The sequence below is a fragment of the Oreochromis niloticus genome, linkage group LG12 (assembly GCF_001858045.2).
Source record: "Oreochromis niloticus isolate F11D_XX linkage group LG12, O_niloticus_UMD_NMBU, whole genome shotgun sequence".
Classification (NCBI taxonomy): domain Eukaryota; kingdom Metazoa; phylum Chordata; class Actinopteri; order Cichliformes; family Cichlidae; genus Oreochromis; species Oreochromis niloticus.
Window position 1 is genome coordinate 6,281,351 of NC_031977.2, and position 27,245 is coordinate 6,308,595.

At 42.2% G+C, this 27,245-nt stretch overlaps 2 protein-coding genes across 11 annotated transcripts in view; one reads left to right on the forward strand and one right to left on the reverse strand.

Moving 5' to 3' along the window:
* The window catches only part of citb (citron rho-interacting serine/threonine kinase b), a 51,503-nt gene extending 50,228 nt beyond the window's left edge, over positions 1 to 1,275 (forward strand). For all 9 annotated transcript variants that reach the window (XM_005472949.4, XM_025896905.1, XM_005472950.4 and 6 more), the window contains one exon: positions 106 to 1,275. In XM_005472949.4, coding sequence (XP_005473006.1) covers positions 106 to 129 — 24 coding nt within the window. In that variant the 3' untranslated portion in view covers positions 130 to 1,275. The remainder of the gene's footprint in view (positions 1 to 105) is intronic.
* Positions 1,276 to 1,380: 105 nt separating this feature from the next.
* mtmr3 (myotubularin related protein 3) lies at positions 1,381 to 26,927 on the reverse strand. 2 transcript variants are annotated; one of them, XM_005472947.3, is made up of 21 exons: positions 26,811 to 26,927; positions 24,667 to 24,742; positions 21,750 to 21,806; positions 20,929 to 21,018; positions 20,356 to 20,472; positions 17,556 to 17,638; positions 17,082 to 17,248; positions 16,897 to 16,993; positions 16,499 to 16,612; positions 15,463 to 15,653; positions 14,683 to 14,814; positions 14,452 to 14,563; positions 13,656 to 13,851; positions 13,379 to 13,564; positions 12,961 to 13,131; positions 11,414 to 11,559; positions 9,403 to 10,912; positions 9,157 to 9,267; positions 8,914 to 9,002; positions 7,531 to 7,557; positions 1,381 to 6,183 (listed from the first exon to the last, which is right to left on the reverse strand). In XM_005472947.3, the coding sequence occupies exons 3-21, from the start codon at positions 21,750 to 21,752 to the stop codon at positions 6,012 to 6,014; spliced, it is 3,714 nt and encodes a 1,237-aa protein (XP_005473004.1). In that variant the 5' UTR covers positions 21,753 to 21,806; positions 24,667 to 24,742; positions 26,811 to 26,927; the 3' UTR covers positions 1,381 to 6,011. The 2 variants fall into 2 exon arrangements, with proteins under 2 accessions (XP_005473004.1, XP_003448609.1); XM_003448561.4 differs by lacking the exon at positions 7,531 to 7,557.
* Positions 26,928 to 27,245: the final 318 nt, after the last annotated feature.

Here is a 27,245-nt window from a genome sequence, read left to right on the forward strand (position 1 = left end):
ACAACTGATGCTGCAGCTCTTTAGTAAATACAGACAACGCCAAACTGTTCATGATGTTTAACCCACAGTAACACGCTTTGACCTTTGCCCTTAATCTGTTTGCAGGTGTGGGATCAGTCGTCAGTGTGAATTCACTTGCTGCTCCTGACTGGAGGTTGTAGAGAACCAACTGGAAAAGCCCTTATTCCACCCTGAGTGCAAGCACACACACAGAGACACATACACACACACAGCCACATTGCCTGTACATAGTGCAGCGTCAGTTCCTCGTTCAACCTCACAAAAACCTGCAACGGGAGAGGTCTCCTGTGACAATCCTCTTGACACGTGCTTTGATGGGAGTTATCCCGCAGTAGATTTGGTGGCAGGGAACCTACGCTGATCTACAGAAGCTACTTTCTATCTCCTCAGAGTTGTAAATATTGCTGTCGGAGTTTTTATAGATAAAAGGGAAGAGTCGGCTGGTAAAGCCATGTCTATTTTTTTTAAAAAATGAGTTTCTAAAGATGTTGCAGGGAGATTAATGCTGTCGCTGGCTAGGACGTACAATATCAACCTTACATAAAAATCTGAAATATCACATGGTTTTTTTCTCCGTTAAGAGAATTAAACTGACATTTAATTACTTTCATAGCTCACTAACGGTAGGGAGAGCTGAGGAGGCAACACTTTGCACACGAGACTGGATTTGATCAGAAGTTTAAAAGCTCATTTTTGTTACACGACCAGATCAACCGTGTGGTCTTCTTGACTGAATAGCCTTTGATATATAACTGCATACGAGTGCTTTGACCGTCGTTGTCCGGCCATACTTTGTAAAACAATTATTAAGCAGTGTTTCGCTCCAAGTGTTCCTTGTGTTGTTTTTAGCAAACCTAAGAAAGAAACACGCAGCTCTGCCTCCGATGCCGGACGCCGTGCTGTCAGGCTGGCTCAAAGCGCCTCAGCTTGCTCTTAGTCCGCTGCTGCCGATTATGGTACAGATGTCATGTTTCTGTGCAGTGATATGAAGTCTAGTAACCGTCAGGGGTCGTCACTTGCTAGTATCGTTTCTTTAGAGGCAGCAAGACCACCTCCACTCATCACATCAGTGAGCATGACTAACTTAGAGCAGCACTGTCGCTTTTTGATCGATTCTCTTGGTTGTTCTTTTCTGTCATGTACTCACTTGAATTTGCATTATATAAGTAGAAATTGATGTTAGACAGTGTAACTTAAGATTTTCTTGATTTTTAGAGCTGTATACCAGTACACGCATTAAACATGATTCCAGTGTGTGTTTTCTTCTTTGTGCGCTCTCAGTTGCAGATTCTCCACCACAGCAACTTGTGTCAGTGAAAGCAGGCATCATCTAACAAGCAAACACAGTCACAACAGAGCTTCATCTTCTAGTTTATTTATTCCTTTAATTCTACAACAATGTAATGCTCTTTAAAAGGAAATCCAAAACAGAACAAAATATTCAGACTGAACAAGGAGCACTTGTTGTTACAGGAATTTGCTATGTACAGCCATACACTCGACAGACGTGAGAAGGTTCAAAGTGCTTAACAGAGGGGGAGGAAAAAAACAAAAAAAAACAAAACAAAAAAAAACAAAAGAAAAGCACGAGTGATCCCTTTGTGAGAGACCCGTAATAAAAACTGCTTGGCACCAGGCTCCACCAAAGAGACACGCAGTCACACCAATGCTTGATGCATTTATACACTCACACACACACCTCATGTGACTACTGGGCCATTGCAGTGATGCCTCTAAAAGCAAGTCAGCGTGAGTGGGGGGGGGACACCCCCAACATATGCATGCTGGGGGTGGGGACACAGCAACGTGTTAACTGAAGCCCATATTACCAGCCCCTCCAACACACACACACACACACACACACACAGATCTGTCCATAGCTCGATCATGCTGTTGCAATACTGAAAAGCACACTTTCAGTTTCACTTTACTCAGATGCACCCTGTGGCAGTGTTTACTTAATGTCATGTGCAAATAAACAGCCTTTCCTCTCCTTTGAGACCATTCACATTCATGGATTGTTGAACAAGACGTCCCTGTGACGGTGGTGAAACTAGAAAATGGGAACTCACGCTGCTGGTCGTCAATGTGGGGAAGGTCAAAAAGCTTTGGCTTCACAAGGGAGTGTGGAGTCTTAGAATAAATTGTCTATTTGGACACTATTGCTCCATTTTGTTGCCATCGGATCTAGTTTGTGGAATTGACTCGTCTTATGCGAGAGGGCCAAAATAATGTATTTCAGTTCTCTTTGAAAGACTAAAGGTCAGGCTGTCAAATTAAACACCTTCACCACTTCCAGAGGAGGTCAACATTAAAACACACACACACACACACACACACACCCTGTTGTTTTGACCACCTAAAACAGCAGCTTCACCACCAGATGGCAACAATCTCAACTCAGCATCATGCACAAATCCAACAGGAAGTGGCAGGAACATGGGCTCAGTCAAACAGCTTTAGGATAATTAAGTAGCATCAGGTTGTCAATCACAGTTAAATGTCCGTTTCCTCCCATAGTCCAAAACTCGCTGTGTTTATATCTACAGCAGCCATCTGACACAGCGAGCTGGATCACGGGAATAGAGATTGGCAGTCTGAACAAAGATTATCAACCTAGTCTACGCTTCTGTGCTGTACCTTTAAATGTTCCAGCTGAACAGTAATCAGGGGAGGGGTTTACAAAAAGATTTGCAACACAACAACAACCCATTCACGCTGGAAATCTGAAAAGCAAGAGTCACTCAGCAACTAGAAGCCCAGTATGTGAATGTATGCGTGTCTACATGAACAAGTGTGGATGCAAGTAGAGGTAGTGTTTGTAGATGGGTGTGAATGGTATAAATGTATGAGAGCTTTAAAGGGGGTGGGGCTTCATTTTGGGTTCAGGCTGCTTGTTTTGGACCACTGTTCACTCAGTGCATAGACATCTCGTTGGCTACCTTTCACTGCTCACCCCCTCATAATGCTGAAATCTTTACATCCACACATGTTGTGATTGGCCAACACAAAATATTCTGATGGGATGCTGTAGCCAAAGTTCAGAACCACCGCTCCGTCTCTGTTTCTGATTATCCTGTGGCAAAAACTGAGTTAACTGGAGTTTTAACAGCAAGTCAACAATACAAATATCAATAAATAAAATCCAAGTAGGGGGAGGAGAGAGAACCACTGCAGCATCAAATCAGGTCACCCTGCTTCTCCATTTATTCAAAAAAAACAAAAACAACAAAAAAACAAAACTGCCTTAAACAGATTGCAAAATATAGGTATTTTATGCAATTTCAAAAAAAAAAAAAAAAAACCCACTTTGGTGACTAATTAAGTGCCACTATTCAAAGATTCTATACATTTTTCTTAAATGCTATGTAGGTATCCGAATATATTATTCCTCTCATTTACTGTACAAAAGTTGTGTCTGTGTGTGCACACAAGTAGTTCGTGAATGGGTGTGAGGCAGAGCAGGCGTCTCAGCGACACTTTGACGATTTCATGTGGCGTTACAGACCTGGGAAAATGCAGAAAGCCCTTTCTACTGCTGCTGTGCTCCTCTGTGATTTAGACAAAGTGGAATTTGTTTCGTAGTGGCTGACAGCCACCTGGAAAATATATATAGATAAAAAAGATGTCTTGTTGTGAGCTTTACACCCATCTGATTAGTACCAGAGGACTGAGGGGAGGAAAAACAAAAAACAAAAAAACAAAAAAAATTTGTTGTTCCGTCCCAGTGCCTGCTGGGTAAAACAAAACTGGATCTTTTGGCAGCGGTTGGCCGCACCGTCACGTGCTTCAGTTTGTCCATGGCAGACTGAAGCAGTATTAATGCAGGTCTATCGGCTAAACCTGTGTGATGATGTCAATGCTTTGGAACAAAAAACAAAAACAAAAACAAAACAAAAAAACAAAAAAAACAAAAACCAAAACCTGAAATCGGCAGAGTCTCACAGTGAGTGCTCCCTGCACACGAGTAATAAACTGTCTGTTTGTATGGAGGAGCAGCGCAGCACGAGCGGTTAAAGGATCAAATAGCCACAAGCCTTTTCCTCTCACTAACTTGCTGCATGACTTGTCTACACGGGGGCTTCAAACACAAAATGATTCACCATCCTCACCGTGGTCAGGATAAGAATGCCAAACTACTGAAAAAAATTAAAAAGCAATTAGAAAGGAAAAAAAGTGCATTTAAATATGTGAACAGCACAGAATTTTACAAATTCACAAACTCCACAAGTCCAGCCTCCCTTCTGTACTCTGGACTGAATCTCAACCATAACTAAATGTGATGTTCACAACAAAGCATCGAGGGCTTTTTGATTTGTACATCACTTGTTTGCCACCACATTTGTGCGTCTCCCTTCTGAAAAGCTGCTTAAAAGCTCACCCAAACAAAGCAAGCACAGTTGAGACTCAGCCCACAGAAAGTTAAAGGCTCAATTCACCCAGTTATCCAGAGTAATGACACTGCAAACAAAAGCTGCAGCCAGTTTCTTTAAGAGATACTTCACTGTTTTACACACTTTTCAGACAAGCTCTCCTCTAGACTGAACATGTGACTGAGTGTCTGTATGTAAGCATCCTCACAGCACTCTTACCAAGTCAAAATGGCAAAACTTGCCTCACTCTCAACAAGTCTGAATATATGGAGCCTAAACAAGCTTCTTAGGCACTCTGGTTTAATTTGGAATATGATGTTCTTCAGCATTCCCAGTCCAGGAGAGGGAGGAATGGGGTTTTCAAATGTACTGAGCTCTTGCACACAATGGTAGAGAGGACCAAATATTCCCAAGTGTGGTATTACTAGTTGATGGTGACAATACAAATGCATGTCTAAATATCACCTGCGTACAGTTGTTCTTGAGCAGTGGGGAACATCAACATTTAAGTGACCCATCTTTAAATAGGATGCTATCACTTCAGCTGATGATCAACCAATGTCTGAAAAGCATGCAGTGAGTTTTTCCACAGAGGACTTCATGTAGTTTATTACTAACTGATCAGTATGCGGTCATGTTATCATTAGAAAAGCAGCATTTTTGAACAAGATTCTGAGTTACATAGCCGGAAGTATTAGTAGTAATTTAAAAAAAATTAGTTTCCTGCACTCTTAGGACCTTTGACCATCCTAAAGTGTAACAGGTTCAGTGGGTCTGTGCCTCGAGTCAGATCAGTCTTATTTTAATGTGGCAATCATACCTGCAAGTGTAGCACTGCAAAGTTGATAGTTTGATTGGGGGACGAATCTCACATTGGATCAGGCTTCTCAAATTTGCTTGTTACATGTATTCAGATATAAAGGTGTTTAGGTTTCATTTTGGACTGTTTGAATATGTAACCAAGTTTTCTGGTAAAAACAGCCCAACCTTACAGTATTAACAATTTACACAAAAATATGCTGAACTGATAACATGACCTGCAGACTAATTGGCAGCAGAAATCTCAGATAAGGTTAAAGTATAATAATTTTTGCTGGATTGTTGGTACCATAGGAAGTGAGGGAATATGACTACCATCTCCTCTGGTGATCTGGGTGAATTGTTCCTTTAGTCCTTCACTGAGACATTGGCTTGCTATGTGGATATTTCCAACGCTGAGGGACAGTCTCGTGATTGCCAGGATGTCGGAACACCCTGCAGAGATGAGTCCATGCTCCAGGCTAGGAGATGAGAAACCTTTATGATTTTTTTCAGGATCTTCAGGAGAATCTTTCACAGACCAAAGTCCTCCAGGAGACTTCAGCAAATACAGTGAGACAACCTCCCCTGCCTGCCTGGTCCAAGGCACCAGGATGTCCATTTTCATTCCTTTGTGCGCAGTCCCATCTCACCAACATGCCACTCAGCTTCTCTTTCACACATACACTCACACTCCAAAGTGCAGCAGCACTCACAAAGTTGATGGGACATTCTTTAGCTCCTGTGCTCTTCAGCAGTGCTTCCGCATCAGCGACTTGCAGCTCAGCCCGACTCCCGTCTGTCCTGGTCCTCTGGACCTCAGTTGGAGCTGGCTGTAATGGGCTTCTCCAGCTCCAGGTCCAGGGCAGCTGAGCCATGCTGGAGATTGCTGTAGCAGGTCTTACAGACGCGACTGGGCTCAAAGAGCTGCTGGCTTGGCACTGGGATCCTCTGGTCACAACAGCTGGCGCAGAACACGTTACCGCAGTTCCTGCCAAGGAACACGGAGATGTTATTTGGGGGACTCTCAGATTCTTTACACCTCAAGTTACCATGCGTCCCTGTGGTAGATTCTTAGAAAATAACACCCCATTTAAAACTGTTTACTTAAACTGGACTGATGTGAGGAGTTGACATAAGGAGCTTGTGTTAAGTTGATTTATTTAAATAAATAAATTAAAAGGCTTTCAGGGGAAAAAAAATAAAGAAAAAAATATCAAGCTGGCGTGTGGGCTAGCTTATCTGGATGAAGTTTAAATTAAACTACGAACATTCACTTATCTAGGAGGTCCACACAGGGAAATACTGAACACCGGTTTTAAAGCAGGACTTGGGTGCTACTTATTTAAAAAAATAAAAATAAAATAAAAATTAAACCTCACACCTGCTGAAGTGACGCATCTATGATTCAACCACGTGTGACGCATGATAAACTTTTATTTTAAACATGATTTGAGAGTTGTGGGTAGACCCCACCCATCCAGTTTACAGCGCAGCTCTGCTGTGATGTTTACTACATGCCGCTTAGCAGAGGTGCTCCAAACATAACATGTTGATTATTCAACTCAAAACACTGCTGTGATCACTTGACAGACAGGTCACACTGAAGATTTCAAACACCCATGCTCTAATTCTGATGTAAGGCCATGCTCACATACACAGCGCTCCCTTTCAATTGCTTGTAACCACACAGAGCAGAAAGTGAATTAGATTCTGTTTTTCTTCCAACTCTTTACCCTTTTGCACCACCGAGTGGCCTGAGAGGTGTCTTACACCATGCTGTGCTGCTGGGAAGTGGGATGCAGGGTTGGTTAGGGGCAGCATGCTGCCAGGGTGTGTGCCGTGTAGGGGTGTAACGGTTCAGAGACAGAATCTGCAATAACAAACGTCCATGGTCTCCAGATGTGCCACGGTGGATTTGGAGAATCGTTACAACCCTGACGTTGTGGGTGAGTCGGGGGCAGGGTGCTGATGTGTTGCTATACTAGGATGGTCGAGGCTGAGGGATCAATTTAGTACAGATTTACAAATTTTCCAATGAAACAGGCAGCCTCTGACCGAGTGACAGCACCATGCTCACTGTCACAGCCAATTCAAAACTGCTGTATGGAAACACACTGCTGCTGCTGGAGGACACACACAAATCAACCCATCTCGGAAATGAAGACGTTTCCCTGATAACTTGCTGATTGCCAAAACAGAATGAGGGGATTCAGATGCAGCAGGTGAGTAAGGGAAAGGTTGAGGTGGGATTGGGTTAGGATGAGGAGGAAAGTGAAGGATGCTGGGTTGAAAAGGTTGGAGGGTGGGTGGGTGGGACAGGGGAGCCGGATCTCACCAGACCTCCTGAACAGGCTCCCTGCCACTGTAGAGGAGGAGAGGGGCAGAAAATGGATAAGTACTGCTGAACAGCAGAGGAAAACATAACACTTAAAATAAAAAAAAATTAAAAAGTCCTGATGGAGATGTCATGTTTAAGTTGCATTCACAGGATTCACACAAATTACATTTACAACTAAACATGCTAAAAGATTCAACCTCAAAGTTCTCCCTGAGTGACTTATGTGATCCACTGACAAAAAGGGAAGTACAGAGCAGTCAGCAGTATAAAAGGAAGTGATGACACCAGGAAGAAGTGTCCACCAGCTAATTCACCACATGATTATCAACCTGACTCAGTTTTGTGTGGACACATCGGTGCAAAACAGAGGGCGTCTATAATAAATTAAACAACCAAACAGTTTGTCTCCCTGGCTCTTGTTTATAGACTGACACAGTACAGACAACCAGTGTGAGTGCAGCGTCATTCCATCGGCAAATGAAATGCAAATTAGGTTCTCAAATTTTAAAAATAACTTTTCCTCTCCTTCTGAATGAAGGAAATGACACTGGGACCAATCCATGTCCTGAAGTTCACTAGTCTTCACTAGTTTAGTGAAGTATGACCACAATAAGATTTAGAAAAGCTGTAAAGGAGGCACATGAAACTCTTTGAAAGACCTGGACTACAGTATTCCTAAGCATTCAAATACAATTTTTGTTTTTTTTTGTTTTTTTTTACTTTATTTAGGGGGTGTAATGATGGTGCCCATTTTTAAGTTGTACCTATTGCATTTGTGTGTGGATCCTGGCTGCCCCGATGGCAGTGAACCAGGATCCAACCAAATAAACCAGGCAGGAAGGGTATAGAGATTTCTTTTTAATTCACAAAACAAAAACACCCTTCCTTTAATTAATAGTAGACATAGCTGATTAATAGCTGCCAACATTATACCAGTTCCAAGTACTGCTTAGTGCTTCCTTGAAATATTCTGAACATTCATTCTAACCGAATTTCCCAGAGGAACCCACCCGAGGGATTAATAAAGTTTTCTTATCTCTTCTCTATCTTTCACCCGAACGCTGTGTCCCTGCACGGACATGTACACTATGAGAAAAATGCATCAAGTGAGAAACTCTGCGTTGAAAGCCAAAATAGGTAAACTGATTTTAAGCTTTGGTCCACAGACAGGAAGTAAACCTCGTCACAAACGGGTTGACAAAGATTCTCAAGTTCATCTTCAGGTACCAAGCATGAACAGCCTCAGCTGAACCTACATACAAGAAGCTCATCTGACCTGAAGAGGAGTGAGCTAAACAGCAAAGGCCTCAATAGGAGAGACAGAATTGATTTGTGACAGAGTGAAGCCCTGATATTCTGCAAAAACAAAGCTGTTCTCACCTGCAGTGATGTTTCCTGGTAGCAAGCCAGAACCTGCTTTCACAGCCGTAACACTGGGCTGCCAAATGATCAGGGTACCAGCGGGTGACCTGCAATGTTTGGGGAAAGTATCAGTTCAGTTTCCATACACCGAGCAGCTCATCCAGGTTCTTCTGCATTGAATAAATGCTGCTAAAAGACCGCTTTGTGAGCCTTGTGCCATCTTTCCCTGACGAGTGTCTTTATATGGCTGCAGCTGCTCACCTCAGTGTCCTGCTTGTCCACCTGCTCCCAACTGGCCTCAGAGAGGAGCTCTGTGCTGCAGCGCGACAAACAGTTTGGGTCCAAGTTGTACTCAGAGTCCGTCATTGAGGTCTGAATGGAGGGAGACAAAGTGAACCTTACTGTGATCATCTAACTGGCAATGGTAAGCAGGGCAGTCTGAAGTGGATCGCTTCCATTTACAAGTTGTAAACAGATCAGAGGGTCAGTTAACTTTCAGTGGCTTACCACTTCATCTCCCATGTCTCCGTTGATCCGGTGGGAGCTAATGTGCTGTTGACTCTCCAGGCGGCTCCAGAGCTCCTGGACTTGCTTCTTCAGGGTCTCCACCTCCATCTGGTGCCCCGCTTCGATCTGCCTCAGTCTTTGCTGGATAGCATCATTGTGCAGCGTCAGCCCATCGTCATCCAGATGGCTCCGAGTTGGCTGCTCAGGGCTCATGGTGACCCGGCCTAGCAGGGCGTGACACCAGCGGTGCTGAGAGCAGCTGCCTCGTGGGTGGAGGATCAGAGAGTTGCAGCTTGCTACAGATACCTGACGGCTCAAAGGGGCCCTCTCCACATTCCCTTTGGCCCAGTAAGGTGCTCCACATGGCTCCCTTTCGGAGTTGTCCCCATTACAAAGTCCATCCCTGCTAAGGTCAGCACGAACTGACTGAAAGGCACTGACAGAGGGCCGCTTGCTGCCCTCGCTTAAAGTTCTGATCAAGCCATGTTCACTGGTCTCCAGCCCCTTCTCTTTCTTGGAACAGGGAACTGGGCTCCTGCCATCACTCATGAGGTGATGGTTGAAACCAACAGGTGGCTGCGCAGGGAGCTCCACCCTGCCACAGGCCTCTTCAGTTAAAGTCTCTGTGGAGCTTTCCATCAAGGAGGCCCTTTTATCTACCAACTCCACTGACTCAGGGACACTGTGGTCAGATTCAGAGTCAGGGCAGCTTCTCTCATCTAAGCCTAGTTTTTCAGGTGACCTATACATTAAGTCACTATTTATAGTTCTATGAGCTGCAGGCTCTTCTGGCTCACCTGTGCTACACTCCTTCGGTACATGTGCAAGTTCTTCTTGTACAGAAGATTTCTCTACATTCTCTGTCACCAAGTCCTCAGTTCTCTGAGACACATTGGCTTCCTGTTGATCCTGTTCCTCTTCCTTCTGTGTGGGCGCAGAAGAAGAGTCACCATTCTCCTGAGCCTTCATCTCACCATTTTCTGGGAGCTGACCATTTGCGAACATGTCTCTCTTCATGACAGTTTCACTGACATCCACCATCTGATGCTGCTCTACATGTCCATCCACCTCCTGATCTACAGCATTAAAAACCTGAGCAGCATCAGCATGGTCCTCTCTTGGCACGTCGCATCCTGCCTCCTCCTTTGTGGCTTCCTGAAGAATGTTCACCATTTGTCCCTCAGCCACACCCACTGCCACAGAGAGCTCTGCCTCCTCCGCTTCATCTCCTGCTGGGTTCACAGAGGACTCTTCTCTACGTTCAGTATTTGAGCCCTGGGATTGCTGCTTGCTGTGATCCATCTCAGAGTCCAGTCTGTCATGATATGGCTGCACCTCATCCTGGTTCTCCCCTCCTTCAGGCCCCACTGCCACATTGAGCTCCAGAGATCGCCGGTGGTCCTGCCACTTCTCATTCAGGCTTGGGTCACTGGAGCGACGGTTGGGAGCCAGTGAGCTTCCCAGCTCACACGCACTAGGCAAGTTGTCAAAGGAGCGAGTCTTTGTTCGCCTTAACAGGAAAGGAGAAAAATAATTACAAACAAACGGCATTTCATTACATAACAATAGCCTAGTATGCTTGACAGCCTATAATTTAATGAGAAACCGCAAACAATTATAAAATGTTTGCCTAACAAATCACTCACATGTCTGTCTTGTCAAAACAAGACAAGTAAAACAGACATTTCAGCAAAGTATCCAGACCATCTCTTTCATTCTAACCTGGCTGTCACAAACTATGTAAATGAACTGGCATTCACAGCACTTTTCTAGTCCTATCGACCACCTGAAGCGCTTTAATGACAGCCTTAAAGACTTCCTGTTGCACTCCCAAGATGTTTTGACTGTCGTGACACAAGATAAGAGCATAGACTGCATCTAAGCAGAGCATGTGACCAGCAGAGTGGAAAAGCCGGCCCCCTCTGGCTGTGGGTAGTCTGTGGCTTGCGTTTTATCTTACACGATAGGGAGAAGAGTGGGAAGGGGTCGGGTGCCAGCGCGCCAGGCTCACCTGCCCAGGGGTGCATCTTCCGGGTTGGCACCGGGCACTGGGTAGGGAGCGCAGGAATCATCGGAAGGAGTGGTAGGGGAGGAGCTGGGCAGATAGACGGCCGTCCACAGCATCAAATTCCGTACATGACACACTGGATGGAGAACCTGCAACAAGAGCTGCAAACTTAACTCAAGATATAATCAGACATGACGATGACAAAAGTTATCTGAATGCAAATCTTTAGAAGGGAGTGGAATAGAATAAATGAATAAACAAGAAGTGCCTAAATCTGGGATGAATAACGTTTTATAAGATTTGTCAAGAACATCTAAACTCGTTTGTAGTTTCTTTTCATACCAAGAGGACAATATTTATGTCTGCCTGTCTCCACCCACACAAAGCAAATGCAAAAGTAGTAACCACAAAAATGCAATTCTCAGAAGGGTGTCAAAAGCACTGGTATTTCACAGTATTTTAGATTTATTGCCAATTGTTATGTACAAAAATTTACAGCACTCTTGGGTTCCTTAAAAAAAATAAAATAAAGCAGCATGTGAAGACATGCTGTCTGCAATGGCAAAAAACACATCTTGATTCTGAGATAGATTGGACCGTTTCAAACAGGACGACCGCTTTACAAGCTTCCTTTTATACTGTATCCTGTTCACTTCTAGTCAGTTTTGTTTAAAAGCAGAAAAACTTTGAATGAGCCTCAGGAAATCTTTCATTTAACTGCAGGAATCAATCTGACTGTCTTTCCACTTACGAACAATCCAGATACCTCAGTTTCACCAAAGTTCACTATATCTCTATAGTAATTCCACATGTTTTTGTTCCCTAGTGCACGCAACAACAAGAAAAGCTGAGGTATGTCTCAGACAGACAGCATCACTGGAGCACTTGCTAGCTGCACTCCATACGACAGGAAGGGCAAAAAGTGGATGGAAATTACTGATGCAGTTAGATCAGTAATGAGGGTTTTAAGGAACTGTTTTACTAAAATATAACTGAAATACAGTTATGTTATTCACACTATTTTTACTTCTCATATTAAGAGTAAGCAACCAGGCTCCTACATAATGCCGTCAGACACTAGTTTCTCTATTCCTTGTCCTCACTAGTGCACCTACTTACACTCACTAACACCACGTGTTGAGTAGAGCTGATAGGTTAATGACAGCATAATGAGTGTGAGACTGAGCCAGCGAACCTCACAGTAAAAGCATTGCTGTCTGAGCTTTTCACTTTGTTCAAGTAAGTCTATGCAACGTTTACATTTATGTAAACATGCCAAGAGAAAAGCTGTTGGTTTTGCTGTGTAATACTTCTGAATTGATGAACTGCTGCTGACACAGTGTAGTAACTACACAACTGAGTACAGTGGCATTCTGTCACTGACATCCCATCCAGCTTTCTGAGCTGGGAGCCGATCAATTCTGTCCAATAGCTTGGTACATCTCCAGTTGTCTTTAAGTTTAAACATTAAATGTTAAAGTCAGAAAAAACAAAGACAAGTATCTTTGCTTTCTTTCTGTAGGACTGAATGATTAAAAGTGTTGACGTACAATTTCGGAGTGTGAGGAGTAGAGCATGTTCCTCAGAGAGCGGTTGGCTGGCCTGAGGAGTGACCAAACCGAGCAGGTCCTCTCCTGAACGTGGCGATCCTCCCTGTCCTTGCCGCTGTTACACAGGAAAGTCCCGAAGAGACACGAGTAGGTGTGCTGCACCAGTTTCACCTGCACAAATGTGAGACAAACGCTTGTATACACATTTTCAAATATAACAAAAGCTTGGATAAAAAATTCCTCATATTACATTTTAGCACACCATGAAGGTAAATGCATCTCATCTCTCACATCTAGAACCTGAACGTCAATACACTTTAATCAGAGACACCATTATGTCTGTAGATAAATAGCCAATTTCTAAGGATTTTTTTTGTAAAAAAGCAACAAAAAAAACAACAACAACAAATGTACATACCAGGAAGGCTTCATTGAACTCAAATGAGCATGGAAACTGCCTCTGCAGTTGGTGAACACAGTCCAGCCACTGCAGGAAAACAGGGCAGCGCTCATTTAGGTCCTCTGAATTTTCTCCATGGCCACATCTGTCAGCAAACTTGTGGCCAAAGTCCAGCCATTCTGTCTCCACCAAAACTTGGAAACCCTGCATGAAATATCATGAGACAATCCAATAAATGCTTTCATCATTTATAAATTTTATTTGAATACAACAACATTACCATCTCCATCCATACCTCAATAGTGCGGTAGTAAGGGTCCAGCAGTAGCTTGGACAAAGCAACAATCTGTGGTGTGCGGTCCCAGCCGTCAGAGCAGTGCACAAGAACAGGCCTGTGGTCTCTGTTCACAGCATTGACCACCAGCAGAGCTGCCTTCAGTAGCAGGGACAGGTGTTGCAACCACTTTGTGCTCTCAAGTGCAGAAAGCCAGCTGCAGACATAGACAGCAACAGTTCATAGTGCCCAGTTTATAAAAGTTGAAGCGCTGAAATAAATATAATCTTCCAACAACACCACGTTATGTGACTAGGACACATACATACACCCTGACTGACATAAATTATGATTTTAAACAGTGTCTGTGACTGATTCTTTCATATTACATAGTTTATCAATCTAAACTGTGTTTTCTAGATCAACAGTCAAAAAGAGTGCACACATATACACAACACCCCTAATAAACACCCTGCTTCAGAGTCAGTTTTATCTCCATCTTGATCTGCAAACCATATGAAGAAGAAGAAAAAAAAAGCTCCACACAAACACTTAAAGCTGACAATTCAGCTACACATCACTGCAGTGTTGAATATGGCAGTGAAAAGAGAAAGAGGGTTTGGGCCAAGTTCTCAGTATCAGGCACAGCTGTAAGCCCAAAGTCAAAACAGCTATGATTACTAGTTACATCCAGCTACTACTAAAGGTTGTTGGGTTTTTTTAGTTTTAATAGTTTAGTGTTAGTGTTATGTCATAAAATCTTGACTTGGGAAATCTGGGTGTACAGCTGGAGGCATATTTATAAACACACACATACTTGGCTGGGTCAGGCATCTGAGTGCAGAGGAATCGTAGAGACTGGAAACTCTTGCGAATGGAGTGGATGTTAGCCATTCCCATGAAAACCACCTCGCAGTTGGGATAGTATTCTGAAATAAGATGAAAGCAACACTTCATATAAGAAAAAATTGATGTCTTTAAGCTAAACTGAGGTGCACACACTGACCCAATTCGGTATGCGACTTGGGACCAAAGAGACCAGACTTACCTGGGCATTCACAGCCTCCACCTTTGGCCCTGTTAGCTACAGCAGCTGCGTAGGACCTGGCATCTAAGATCAGCAACTTGTGAGGTTGGGTGGCCAGTGTCTCCACCTCTGAGCTGTTGGTCATGGAGGATTCTGACAGGCACACACACAAAAACAAGAGTTGCAGCTCAGGTTGTATAAAGCAACTTCTGGGGACATAAGTGAGATTCTTTTAGGCACATCAAACATATCTTTGACAGAAATTTACTGTCGTTTGCAGCTTCAGACAAGCACCAACAAGTCAGACAAGTCAACAGTGTCTGCTGCAAATTCATAAAGACAGCAACACTTCGAGAAAATGTGCAGTGGTAGGTGCATGTTCAGCTGGAAGCATGCAGTTGTTTGTGGGCGTACACGGCATGTCAGAGAGGCTGACTGAAGGACATTTTACACAGATCTCACTGCACCACTAAGGCCCCTCCTTGTGATAGCTTTGCTTGTTTACACTGAACTAAATAGAGCCAGCATAACACTGCAGCAGTGAGGAGTGTTATGAATGAATGCTGGGCTAACATGATGTAACAGTAGTTTCTAGTATGATGCAACACAGGGACCCAAATTTCAAACATATGGGTTCTGCTTTCAAAACAATAGCAAGCAGGTGAACAGACTTGGAGAAAGAAGGGGAAAAAATATAACAAACATTTCAGCTCTGACAGCCTCTGCTGCCAAATAAAGCAGAATATTAACAAATCCTACTCTGAGTGGGCAGTATAAAAGTGTCCGAGTGAGAGCTCTTACCAAAATCAGTGTCAGGCAGGTCTGAGCTGTTGGTATAGCTACCGTTGGGAACATGTTTTCGGGAGCTGCTGTCCACAGCACAGGCCTTGGCGATGGACTGAACCAGGTGCTCATCATCAGCGTTCCTCCAGCCCCACCAGCTGACCTCTGGCTGGCCACAGCGAGCAATTACAGCCCCAGTAGTTGTATGCCTATGTGAAGGGCAAGTGAGGAGAAGCTAGCAGAATGGTAATGTCTGGTCAGTGTAGAGTTTATTTAACCTCCTAAGACCCAAACTCTTTCATGACATGCATTTTTAAATTCTCTTTGCTATTTGAGACCTGATGAATTAAAAAAAAAAAAAAAAATTACCAGATTTTTTTTCCTGATTTTTGTTTCTGAGAAAAGCGAGATCCACATATGAGGACATTCATTTCAAACTTCAATAGAACAGTGGCAGTATGTCCTCGTAAGTGGATATCAGGACCTTGTAGAGCAAAATTTTGTATTTTGGTCTAGACAACCCATATATGGGCGCCTGGTCCTATGAGGTTAATGGAAGTAATTACTTTAATGATAGCAATACCAGTACAAATCCTACAGAAAAAGACCATTTATTGCCTTTCACAGAATTTTACACTACATTCAACTTTTCTTAGATTTCCAAAAATACCAATCAGACCCTTAGAATGAAAAAGTAAATTAAAAATAGAACTTCATAATCACAACTCAGTGTGTACAAAACAGGCATACCAAGTTTTCACTTCTGAGTGGTTCAAGCATTAAGTTGACTAAACAGTCCCAAGCACTATTAAACTAAAAGTGCCACAAATGCTTGAAGCACTTAGAAAATTGGTGACATCAGTGCTTTTGGTCGGGTAGCACACTCTAAACAAAAAAATAAATCTGAAACTAGGAGGGTTTATGGCACTGATATAGAACAGTCAAGATTTTAATCCAACAGTTGCTTCATTTCCTCTGCAGGAAGGTTTTTACCTCTCTAATGATAAACAGGCCAAGGGTCTGCTTTGAATAGCTGCGGAAGAAATAAACAAACCTGTAAACTACAGCAGGAAACCTCTTCCAGGAGCGGAAGGCTGCCACATTTTCTAGCTCTTTGTCAGTAATCCAGGCTGGCACTAGGAGTTGCTGAGGATAGCTGGGGCAAAGCCTGGCAGTGCAGAAGGGCACAAAGAGCAAAGTTAAACAAGGAGAGGGAACACCAAAGGATTGTGATGGCTCAACAAAAGTCTCTGTCTGCAGACACCTAATCCTGGGCCGGCCCCTTATCTGTCCAGGGTTCAGCACTCATGGAGTACAATAACACAACCACCCACTGTTTAACACATACTGACTTGTGCTGTTTGCCAACGAAAGCAGAGGATGGGATCCATCTTCTAGCTACGATTCTGAAATCAACACGGGAGCAGTATCCTGAAAGAAAGCCGCATCTACCTGAACTTGCTGTTGATGTCAGATATCCTCCAAGCATTTTGAGTGTCAAAGCCCATCCTCTCCACCTCATTCTTGAACCATGAGGTCACGTGTTCACCTACAGTGACAGCAGAGATGCCCGATAAGAGCAAAATACAGGTTTTGGGAAGGTTTCTATGAAGACAAGTGAGCGATTAAAAGGGTACCTGGTCTGCACAGCTCGCCATGCTGTTCTTTCTCTCCTGCGTACACCTCCATGCACCAGGCGTGGAAGGCAAAGGCAAAGAGGTCTTCCAACCGAGACGGAGGCCTCACTGCTGTGTTCAGACGTTTCAACCATTCCTGGCACTGCTCAAAGGTGGAGAACTGACATCTGGGGATAAAATTGAAAGAACACATTTAAAATTAAAAAAAAAAAAAAAAAAAAAAAAAAAAAAAAAAAAGGTACAGAATGCAGGAGTCTAGTACTCAAATATTCATCTTCACTAATAATACAAGTTTTATCTTAAGTGTAATCAAGACAATTTCATAGCCATTTAGTCATACAAACCAGGCTCACACTTTAAGCAAGGGGTCTTTTTTGGATACTGCAGTGATTAATACAAACAAGCTTTATCTTTTTACTCTCAGGACTCAAAGTTTCTCATCTAGACAAAGACAAGAAGGTTCAATGGTCATACCTGATGACTTTACAATCCTTACAGGTGACATGAAGCTGGAACATATCCCTACACTCCACACACTCAATGAGCTGAAGAGGAACCTGAATAGGGGGGGAGGAAAACAAGGAACCATCAAATCACTTACACTAGTGTTGCAATGTAAAGCCTTAAAAAAATAAAATAAAATAAAATAATCTCAAACCCATGCAGTCAGTACAAGTAGTGTGGCAGACTTCAGCAATCCTTTAAGCAAATTAGTGGTGGCTGAATAGTGGCTTCATGCCAACAACACACAAAGTATGTGCTGATGTGCAAGAGCAGTTTAATAAGTATCAATAAAAAGTAAACCATCAGTCACAGTGGTAAAAATTCAAAGTTAAAAGGTTATTTGTTGAAGTACATTTTTATTTTTTTTACAAATCACATCCCATTCTGCTCTGCAAATATACACTGTCAGAAAATTCAGACCCTTTCAAATCTTATTTCAGTTTTACTGCAATCCTTCAAATGTCATGGAGAAATGCTAACAACTGAGGCTGTTGCTTAAAAGTGCTGAAGAGTCTGAATAAATCAATTTGTTTATTAAAATTTTGATTGGAAAACTATTTATATAATCACCCCATGCCCGACCAAAAAATAAAAATTAATGTGTAGATTAACAAAAAAAAAAAAAAGAAACATCTTAAGATGAGTCCACACAAGATGTGGAAAACTTGAAAGAGTCTGAAAACTTTCCAAACAGACAGCACATAATCCTCTTAACTTTGCATATGGGAACCAAAAAGAAAGAAAGAAAAAAAGCAATCCTAGATCTTACAGTAGTATCTGCATTTCCCTTTGGCACAAAGCCACAGTCTTTTTTTTCCCCTCCTCTCCCTAAGCAAAGTACAGAACTGGCTTGTGCTTATGACTTAACAGCATACTTTAAATACTGCAGGGAAATACCTATGCTGCCTTTGACTAAGCTTTGTTAATTAGATAAGAACATTTCAGTAGCTCTGTGGGATAAAAAGTTGATGTTCACACAGTCTGGAGTCATGCATGATCATCAGCCAGTCATCAGCACGTCAAGCTCTCCAGACATATGCACAGTGGCAGAGTCACAGCCATATGGAGACTTTATTGCAGTATTTAGAGATTGGCAACCTAAATGCTGTGAGGATAGATTTCCCCCATACATATTTTTTGTCATGTCTAGTTTAATCCAGCACCTTGTGCAAAACTAACAAGCAGTTTTCTAGTCTGAGGCACCAGCTTGTTAACAGGCAGATACACACGAAACTGTACAGTTTAACCACACCATGCAGCTCTTCTGGGTACTTACTGACATCTCACAACAACAACTCTATGCAAAACAAAGAGAATACTAACGTAAGCGATGCTTGTCGATTTGTGTGAGGCTGGCGTCACCGCACATTCCAGACATTCATGCATCTTGCTGTCACAACTTAATTCCAATCTGCAACCCTAATCTAGCCACCCTGAAAATTCCTGGGCTGCTTGTTAACAACCTCTCCCTCTCTTGCAGCACATCCCACCCCTGATTTGCCATGTGATGCAACACATCCAAATATGTGTGAGGAAAATGCTGGCTGTGTGACATGGGCACAGGGAGGCACTGTGTGAGGCATGAACCAGAGGGTTCCTGAGGTCAACAGGAAACACTGATGGATGCACACACTGGAGTAAATACACCAAAAAAAATAAAAATGTTCCAGTTATTTGGATAAGTTGTCTTTGAGACTAAATCTGGTGTATTCATACCTTCATTTATGGAACTTGGCCAAAAAAACAACAACAAAAACAAAACAAAAGAAAGCACCACTCACACTTTCAACTTTTCAGAAAGATATTACTTGATGAGATTCTTTATGCGTTTGGGCTTTTCATGAGATTTGAAATGACACAAATGAAATAAAAAAAACATTTCAACACTAAAACAATGAGCAAATAAACTTCTCTATAGATGATTAAACGTTTTCATTGAGGCGGAAGTGAAACAACCAAAACTTCTGTAGCACATGCTTGCTCATTGCAAAACTGTCTTGTGGTTGTACGTCACTAGCGGATTAGCTTAATCAAATGATGGCAGATACTCAGCTGAGATAAACAGCAGAAATAAAAACAATAGTAATAACTTTTTAAAAATACTACACAACATAAAAATCCAGGACCACTGGGCTTTAACGGGCTGTTAATATGAGGTAAAGGTGGCCAGCAGGCACCAAGACCCTGGTGAGTAAAGCAAGCAAGAGGCTAGCTGCAATATGACGACCAGAAACCATGAAAGGCAAATGAAATTCACAGGGTAGTAGTCATGACAGGGCAACTACCATTTGCAGTGTTAAAGTCTCCTCTGTAACTTTAGGTTGTGATAAATCATCTTTTTCTGAATAAAGAAAAAGTAAAGATCCATACAAGGACAGTGTGATGGTATATGAAGACCGTACTTTGTTAACAAAGCTTATCTCTAACATAGTGAAAAGAGATGGAAAGAAGGGCCCTGGCTTTTATGCAGGACCCTGTGGGCCAACTGCATCCATGGCAACAGCAAGTTCCAGAGAGAAGCCAAAGTGAGTAGACAAGTGTAGAAAGAGAGGTGATGAAGAGTCACATGACACTGCTGCCAGTGGAGAGCAGCTTTGAATGGCCTGGTCACCACAGTGCTGGCCCTAGCTCTGTCCATTCACAAAATACACAATACACACATACTGATACAGCCTCCAATGGAGACAATGTGGTTCATTTTGTAGTGATTTTGTGCCACATGAAGATTTTCTCTCTGAAGCTACAACACTTGTCACTTAGAGATACTTACATTGACAACTGATTCTTTGAACTTTATGTGTAAGCGGTAGTTGGACATTGCAATAATGGCATCCTCTGCTCTCCCCACATATTCTGTGAACTCCCCGTGCAGCTCAGGAAAGGGCACCTGACAACAGCAAGAGAGAAAACATTTCAAATAAACTGCAGAGCTACACAAACAGTGGGAAAAGTCATGAGTCATATGACAACTTTGAAAGTTGTGTCAACTTTATGCCCATTTAAAAGAAAAAAACAAACAAACAAACAAACCACCCCCCCCCCCCCAGAATCCAGCTGACTCAAAGCACCAAAAATAAAAATAAGTAACCAGAAAGAGTCTGTGTCTCCAACTAGGCAACAATGAGTTTCTGAAGAGGTGGTAAAAGTTTATTGACGTGTTCTGAAGAAACACTTTATGCTCAACACAAACTCTTGAGCATAAAAGGTAAGCAGAAGCAAGCAAAAGTTCCATATGTCATCAGGGTTGTGTAACTGATTAGGAAAGATTTACACAACTGTCACCAAGTTTGTTTTCTCCCTCATACTGCACAAAACAAGCAGCTAGTTGCAGTGGTTTTCTTACCTGCATGTTTTCCTCCTCCAGGACGGGGGACTTCTTGGGGAAGATCTGATTGGCCTGGATACACTCCAAGCTCTGCTGCCCCTCCTCCTCCTACAGAGCAACAGTCTGTTAATGTTTCTAGTGAACTAGTACTAACAACTTTAACTATGACATTCCTCTCCACACACATTCCTTTTTAGTCTGACTACTTTCTAGCCTGTTTGGAAGATGCACGCAGTATATTTTTGTAATGTAGTAGCTGTGGTCAAACTAACTGCATTTTATGCTTATACAGCCACACAATGATCTTGTGCTGACAGTCAGACTCTGTAGCATTCTTGTTTGGCCATTAACAAATTTTAGATTGAAAACTGAGCAAAGAAAGATTAGGTTTGTTTGAAAGAGATGATAGATATCACACAGAGGAAAAACTTCCTCCAAGATCTTGTCTGAACATGAGCAGAGCTAATATGAACAGTTGCCACAGCTAGAAGAGCACCATGCCTAGGCCAGACAGGGACAGGCACAACATAGCAGCATGCCAAAAATGGCAACAGAAGAAAAAAAAAAAGCCAGGTTCAAAAAAGGCAATGCATCAGATGCAAAGGTTATGTCATGGTGCAACGCAACAACTCATTTCTGCAGTGGAAACTGAAAGTGTTCCTGCATGGATGGCAAACTTGGAGGACCTTTGATACTGCTGACACTGACATAACTGTCTGCCTCCTGGTAAACCGTGCTGATTAAGAGCAAAAATCAATTGAGAGTTCCGATTATAGAGACAGTACTCAGGCCACACAACAGTTATTATCAAAAGCATGCCTGGAATGATAATACATTACCATGGCCCCTGTCAAGGAGTGTGGGTCACCCAACAAGGAACTCCGGCCTGGATCTGTCTGTAGAAAAATAAAGAGACAATTTATTAAAAAAAAAAAAAAAATATGCCAGTAACTTTAGGAGAAAATGGCTCATTTAATCTCAAGTTATCTTTTCACAGTTGGTAAAGTTTTAAACTCAGTCTTTCCAAGAATTAATCAAATTATTAATGTAAATTCTCGAACCCACAGGCCACCCCAGGCCAATGATATCAGAGACATTTCTCCATTCACCACCTGAACAAACTTGACTCCCTGAAACAAGATTTGGGGATTTTTTGGGAGGTGGAGGGCTGTTGTAGTTTATCGAAGAGCTGAACCCACACACAGTGGGCAGCAAAGATGCATTTAAAGAAGAGTTAAAACGTTGAGTTGATAACACTGTCACTAATAGTCAGATCCTTTGCTGGGAAAAAAGAAAAAAAGTTTTAATAAAACGAACAAAATCAAGAAGCTTAATACCACCTGTTCCTATCCATGCCCATTTTTGTTTTACACAGAGACAAAGCTTTTAAATTATGTCCAATTTTTTATAGTCTACCATGAGCTTTAATTGTGGCAGATTTATCATAAACTTTGCTGCAGGCTGACAGCAGCATCCTCTCTCTGATGCTTTGTCCTTGCAGCATGCAACATGTCTAAACAAGGAATGGACTAGTATGTAGTATGTAATGTAGAATAAAGCCAACAGTTATGCTACATTTACAGATTAAGCTATGATACATTACATATAGTACTCAATGACACTGTTCAAACACAGCTCAGTGCAGGCACAGATACTGACAGGCACACTTCTTTCATCATACTGTTAAAGCTGAGGCTATTACTTGTAAAATACAACACAACTTGCTAATCAAAACAATTTTATTAGAATAAAAATTAATAAATCAGCTCACTGGACAATAATTAGTAACAGAAATTTGGCTAGCAGATGGCACTTAATGAGGAATCTCTATCATAGATTTTTATTGTCAACTACAAACTGAGTAATACATGTTACCAATAACACCTTGGGTAACACCCTCCCCCACCAACCAACCCCCCCTTGCTTCTATTGATATTTTATGAATTTTTGTCAAAGAGATACCACCCGACTTCTGCTGATACACAACTGAGATTAGGGCAAGTATACTGTACATCTGTACTAGAATACTATTAGTATTTAAACTTCAATCCTGGTTAACCTACTGGTCAAATTATGAGTTAGGTTTGTAATTCGCTGTCATTTAGGGACGCTAAAACTTTCCCTTTTTGATAAAGCTTATAGTTAGGGCTGGATCAGGGGACCCTGAACCCTCCCATAGTTATGCTGAAATAGGTGTAGGCTGCTGGGGGATTCCCATGATGCACTGAGTATTTCTTCTTAAGTCACCTTTCTCACTCATTTTTTGTTAATAGACCTCTCTGCATTGAATAATACTTGTTATTAATCTCTGGCTCTCTTCCACAGCATGTCCTGTGTCCTGTCGTCCTCCCCTCACCCCAACCGGTCGCGATAGATGCCCGCCGCTCACTGAGCCTGGTGGTGCTGGAGATTTCTTCCTGTTAAAAGGAAGTTTTTCCTTCCCACTGACGCCAAAGTGCTTGCTCACAGGGAGTCATGATTGTTGGGTTTCTCTAAATATGCATTATTGCAGGGTCTACCTTAGAATATAAATTGTCTTGAGACGACTGTTGTTGTGATTTGGCGCTGTATAAATAAATTAAAAAAAAAAAAACACCAAAAAAAAAAAAAAACCACTGAATTGGCCCTGTGCTCTCAGCCCTTGCCTTTATGGACAAAATGCTATATACCCGTCTTCACTGAGCTTGATTATGAGCCGATTTCTAGGCAATGTTAAACTAAGCATAGTTTAACTGTTCAACTCATAGTTCCAGCAAATTAACAAATATTTGGGAACCAGCATAGTAAATACGAGTGAACATCATCTCTTTCAACACATTCATCCAGGGTTAACTTCAGCATGACAGATGATTGTCAGAACTACTGGCACAAAATCAAATGAACTAGCAATTGGCTAATCAACTTTCTCAAAGCATTTCACTATGAATCCTGACCTTGGATTTACATTGTAAAACATAGAATTTATGGAAAAACACATTAGCAAATTGGTCTGACTAGTTGGCCAATGTCCCTAGCAAGAATTTAATTGTCATTTAGGGACACTATGAAACTGCCATTTTACCAGAAGAGAATGCATCCACAATTACGTTTGCAATTCAGTTCAACATGCATTTAATCATTTAAACCAGAAACCCTCACCTTTGCCCACATACAACCCAGGTTCTTGGTGGTGTGGGTGTGCTAGAAATAAACTGAAATCCACTTTTAAGGTTTCAAACCTTGTTCTTGAAGCTGGCACCGGCCTGGTATGTAAATACATGTTTGTGCGGACGCCAGGGTGGTTGAGGGGTTAAGACACCAACCACAAACTACAATATCCCCAGTTCGACTCCAGACCAGATCTCTCATCTCTGACCAACCTCATTTCTCTGCTGACATGAACAGACTAACAGCATTTTCTACATAAATTTTAAGTGTTTCTGTTAGCATTAGAAAGCATGTGAGCATATTTTCAAGTTTACACGTATAAAAGTAGTAGTAGTAGTAGTAGTAGAAGCAGAAGCGAGAGGGAAAAAAAAAAAAAAAAAAAAGGAGTGGCTCATAATACGTTAATGAGGCTGTACATGAGCACCTGGATGCACAAATGCCTTTCCCATGCAGTGTGTCCAGGCATTGAGAAGACTGTAAATGATGATCAACTATGATATGTTGGGCAGTCAGAAAAATGGCAGTATGGGGGAAATCCAATGGTTGGATTTACATGGTTAAAATTTAAGAAAATGAACAAAATGTGAAAACACAGATTTTTAGACTTACCACAAACAATCACTAATGGATGATAGGCAGACCTGATGATCCTGTGTGGAAACTCTCACAAGTAAGACATGGAAATCTGTGGAAATGAAAGTGAATAATGAGAAAATGCTTCTCCTTACTGAGGCACACAAGCTACAGAAGCTCTTTTGATTCACTGGCAAATATAGATGCCCTGGTGGTCACAGTGGCTTGCATGTGAGCTCAGATACCACTTAAAACTGTACTGCAGACTGGAAAATAAGCCAGCTGGTTCTCCGAGCCTACAGTTTAGCTTGCATAAAGACATGGTTCAGTCACGTGAATTGATCGGCTAATGTTCACCTTCAAAAAAAAATAAACAATTATGTGCACAATACATATTTAAGAACATACAGTCACATTTTGAGGTTCTTAAAGGGTAGTGAAAGACATCAGAAATGCTAGTGTTCAATGAATTGTGCTTTGTGGTTCAACTACCCAACAATGGTTGGTAATTTGCCCAAATGGTTGGCCAAGCAGAGCCAAAGACCTTGCAGGACTTGTCCAGTGGCTGACTGGTTTTAAGTTCCTACCCAGGTTGCCCTTGAAAGAGCAAAAGAAATGCAACTTATCAAGAACAGTAAAAGCAGCAGCAGCTTTGTTGGTCAGATCATGCAAACCATCTATACAGAGCTTTTTCTTACATTCCATTATCGATATCCTCTAACATCACTTTTCAAAAGGCAACCTGTTAGGATCTCTCAGCAAACAGGCCCACAAGTAGTTGTAAAGGTCAGCTACGCTTGCAAAGACTGAAATTTGATCTAAGAGGGTCAGTGGAGGGGCAGCTCAGGAGACCAACACACCTTCTCAGGAACATTTAAGCAGCCTGGAGACAGAAAAAAGACAAAATATCCCGCTGTACTGCCAGAAGCATCTCCGGTCATTGAGAGAGAGTTGTGAAGGAGGCAAACGAGGTCATTACTTCACTGAGAGCAGAGGCCAACTTTTACTGCTGCTGCTACCTGATAAAGCATATCTGCCCAACACACGGCTCTGTTTACTGCAGCCCGCTCGTGACCCGTGGCTACGGCTCAGTCTGGCTCTCAGTTCAGCAGTCACACAGAAAAGTCTAAGCCCCTTAGAGCCTTAACCTTACTCCTATCCCGTGACAGGCCAGTAATTTTCACAAGTGGTAACATTATCGACACTCTAGCGTCTAAATGATATAAGGAAAAAACAAGAAACGAGACAATGAACCAACACGGTTGACAGCGGAGCTTTGCGTTCACAGCTGGGTAGCCATACTGAACAGCGCCGCTAAAAAGTGTATAAACGCAAAAGCCTCGGCTAACTTCGTATTTGGGGAAAAAGGATTTCCCAGCTCAATTTTAACACTTTGTCGTTACCTTTTACTTCACTAGGGCGAATAAAACGTAAACTGGACTTAATTAATCACCAGTTAATGTTATTTCAGCTAGTTAGTATTCGATGTAAAGATACCGGTAGTTTTGGCCACTAAAAAAAATAAGCTACGGTCAACCCCAAAACAAATGCTTCTCGCAAGTGCTCTGCAACGTTACATTAACACGTTGCTAGTTGACGAAAAACCGTTTGCAAGGGTGGAAAAGAAAATAGCTAACGCTTCTTGTACTAGCAGGTTGTTAAGTCAAGTAACTCCTCTTTCGTTATTTCCTTTTTTTTTTTTTGAATAGCGGTTAGCTAGTTTTTCTGCAGCTATGTAATGTAAACTGTTGGCTAACCAGTGTTCATCAACAACCACTCGACAGCGTAAAATAATGCTAGCGAGCTAACGCTCAGTCGAAGAGCTATTTACATGCAAACAGTGGAAATTAACATTTGCTGGCAGGCAGTGAACTGTTGTGCAGCGGTCTTTTAACACTCGACGTTTGGCATTAAAAGCCATGACACAGAGCAGCGCGTAGACCTGCTAGCTAGCACTAGCTGGTTAGGCTGAAGCTGCTTTCTGCAACTGTTTTTGTTGTTATGAGATGGAGGGCGGACCCCAGAGCGGAGGCCTCTGTCAAAACACACCGAGCAACGACTACAACCGGCGGACTCACCAGTCAAACGAGTGCTGAGGTGTTAGACGACAAAGACTCATCCGAAACTTGTGCAATTACCAAACATTAAAACAACGTGTCCAACATGAACATGAATCATACCAGAGCCGAGGCCAGCTTCACTGCGTCCCTTTCCAACACCGAGCCGTCGTCGCCATCGCCGCGAACTCTCCCGTCTAAAGAGCTCTACGTGTGAGTGACGTCATCGCGTCAGAGTGGTTCTCTGGAAAAGGGGAGGGGCTCAGCCACACGGTAAGTCATGTAAACACTGGCAAGTGGGCTGCCTGATAAATTAATATTACAACAGCTTTAAAACGTTTTTTCCTTTTCCTTTTTTGTATTCAGGTAGAAATGCGATCTCAAGTATCATCGATTTTCAAACGCCTTATAAGCAGACAGAGTACATCTAATTAAACAAATGGGACACTATATTATATATACTCATTTTACACACTAAGGTAAAATATGTAGTTATATATCTGATTGGTGAATGAAATTAGAAGTCAGATGTTTGAACTCAATGACATTTAGTCATCA

Bases quoted from the DNA above. Each gene is read 5' to 3' on its own strand.
- mtmr3 (XM_005472947.3), bottom strand. The intron at 13,852-14,451 runs GTATGTGTGTGT...CTATGTCTGCAG, and splicing joins CAGATGCCTGACCCAGCCAA to CTGGCTTTCTGCACTTGAGA. The intron at 9,003-9,156 runs GTGAGCAGCTGC...CAAACATTGCAG, and splicing joins TGGACAAGCAGGACACTGAG to GTCACCCGCTGGTACCCTGA.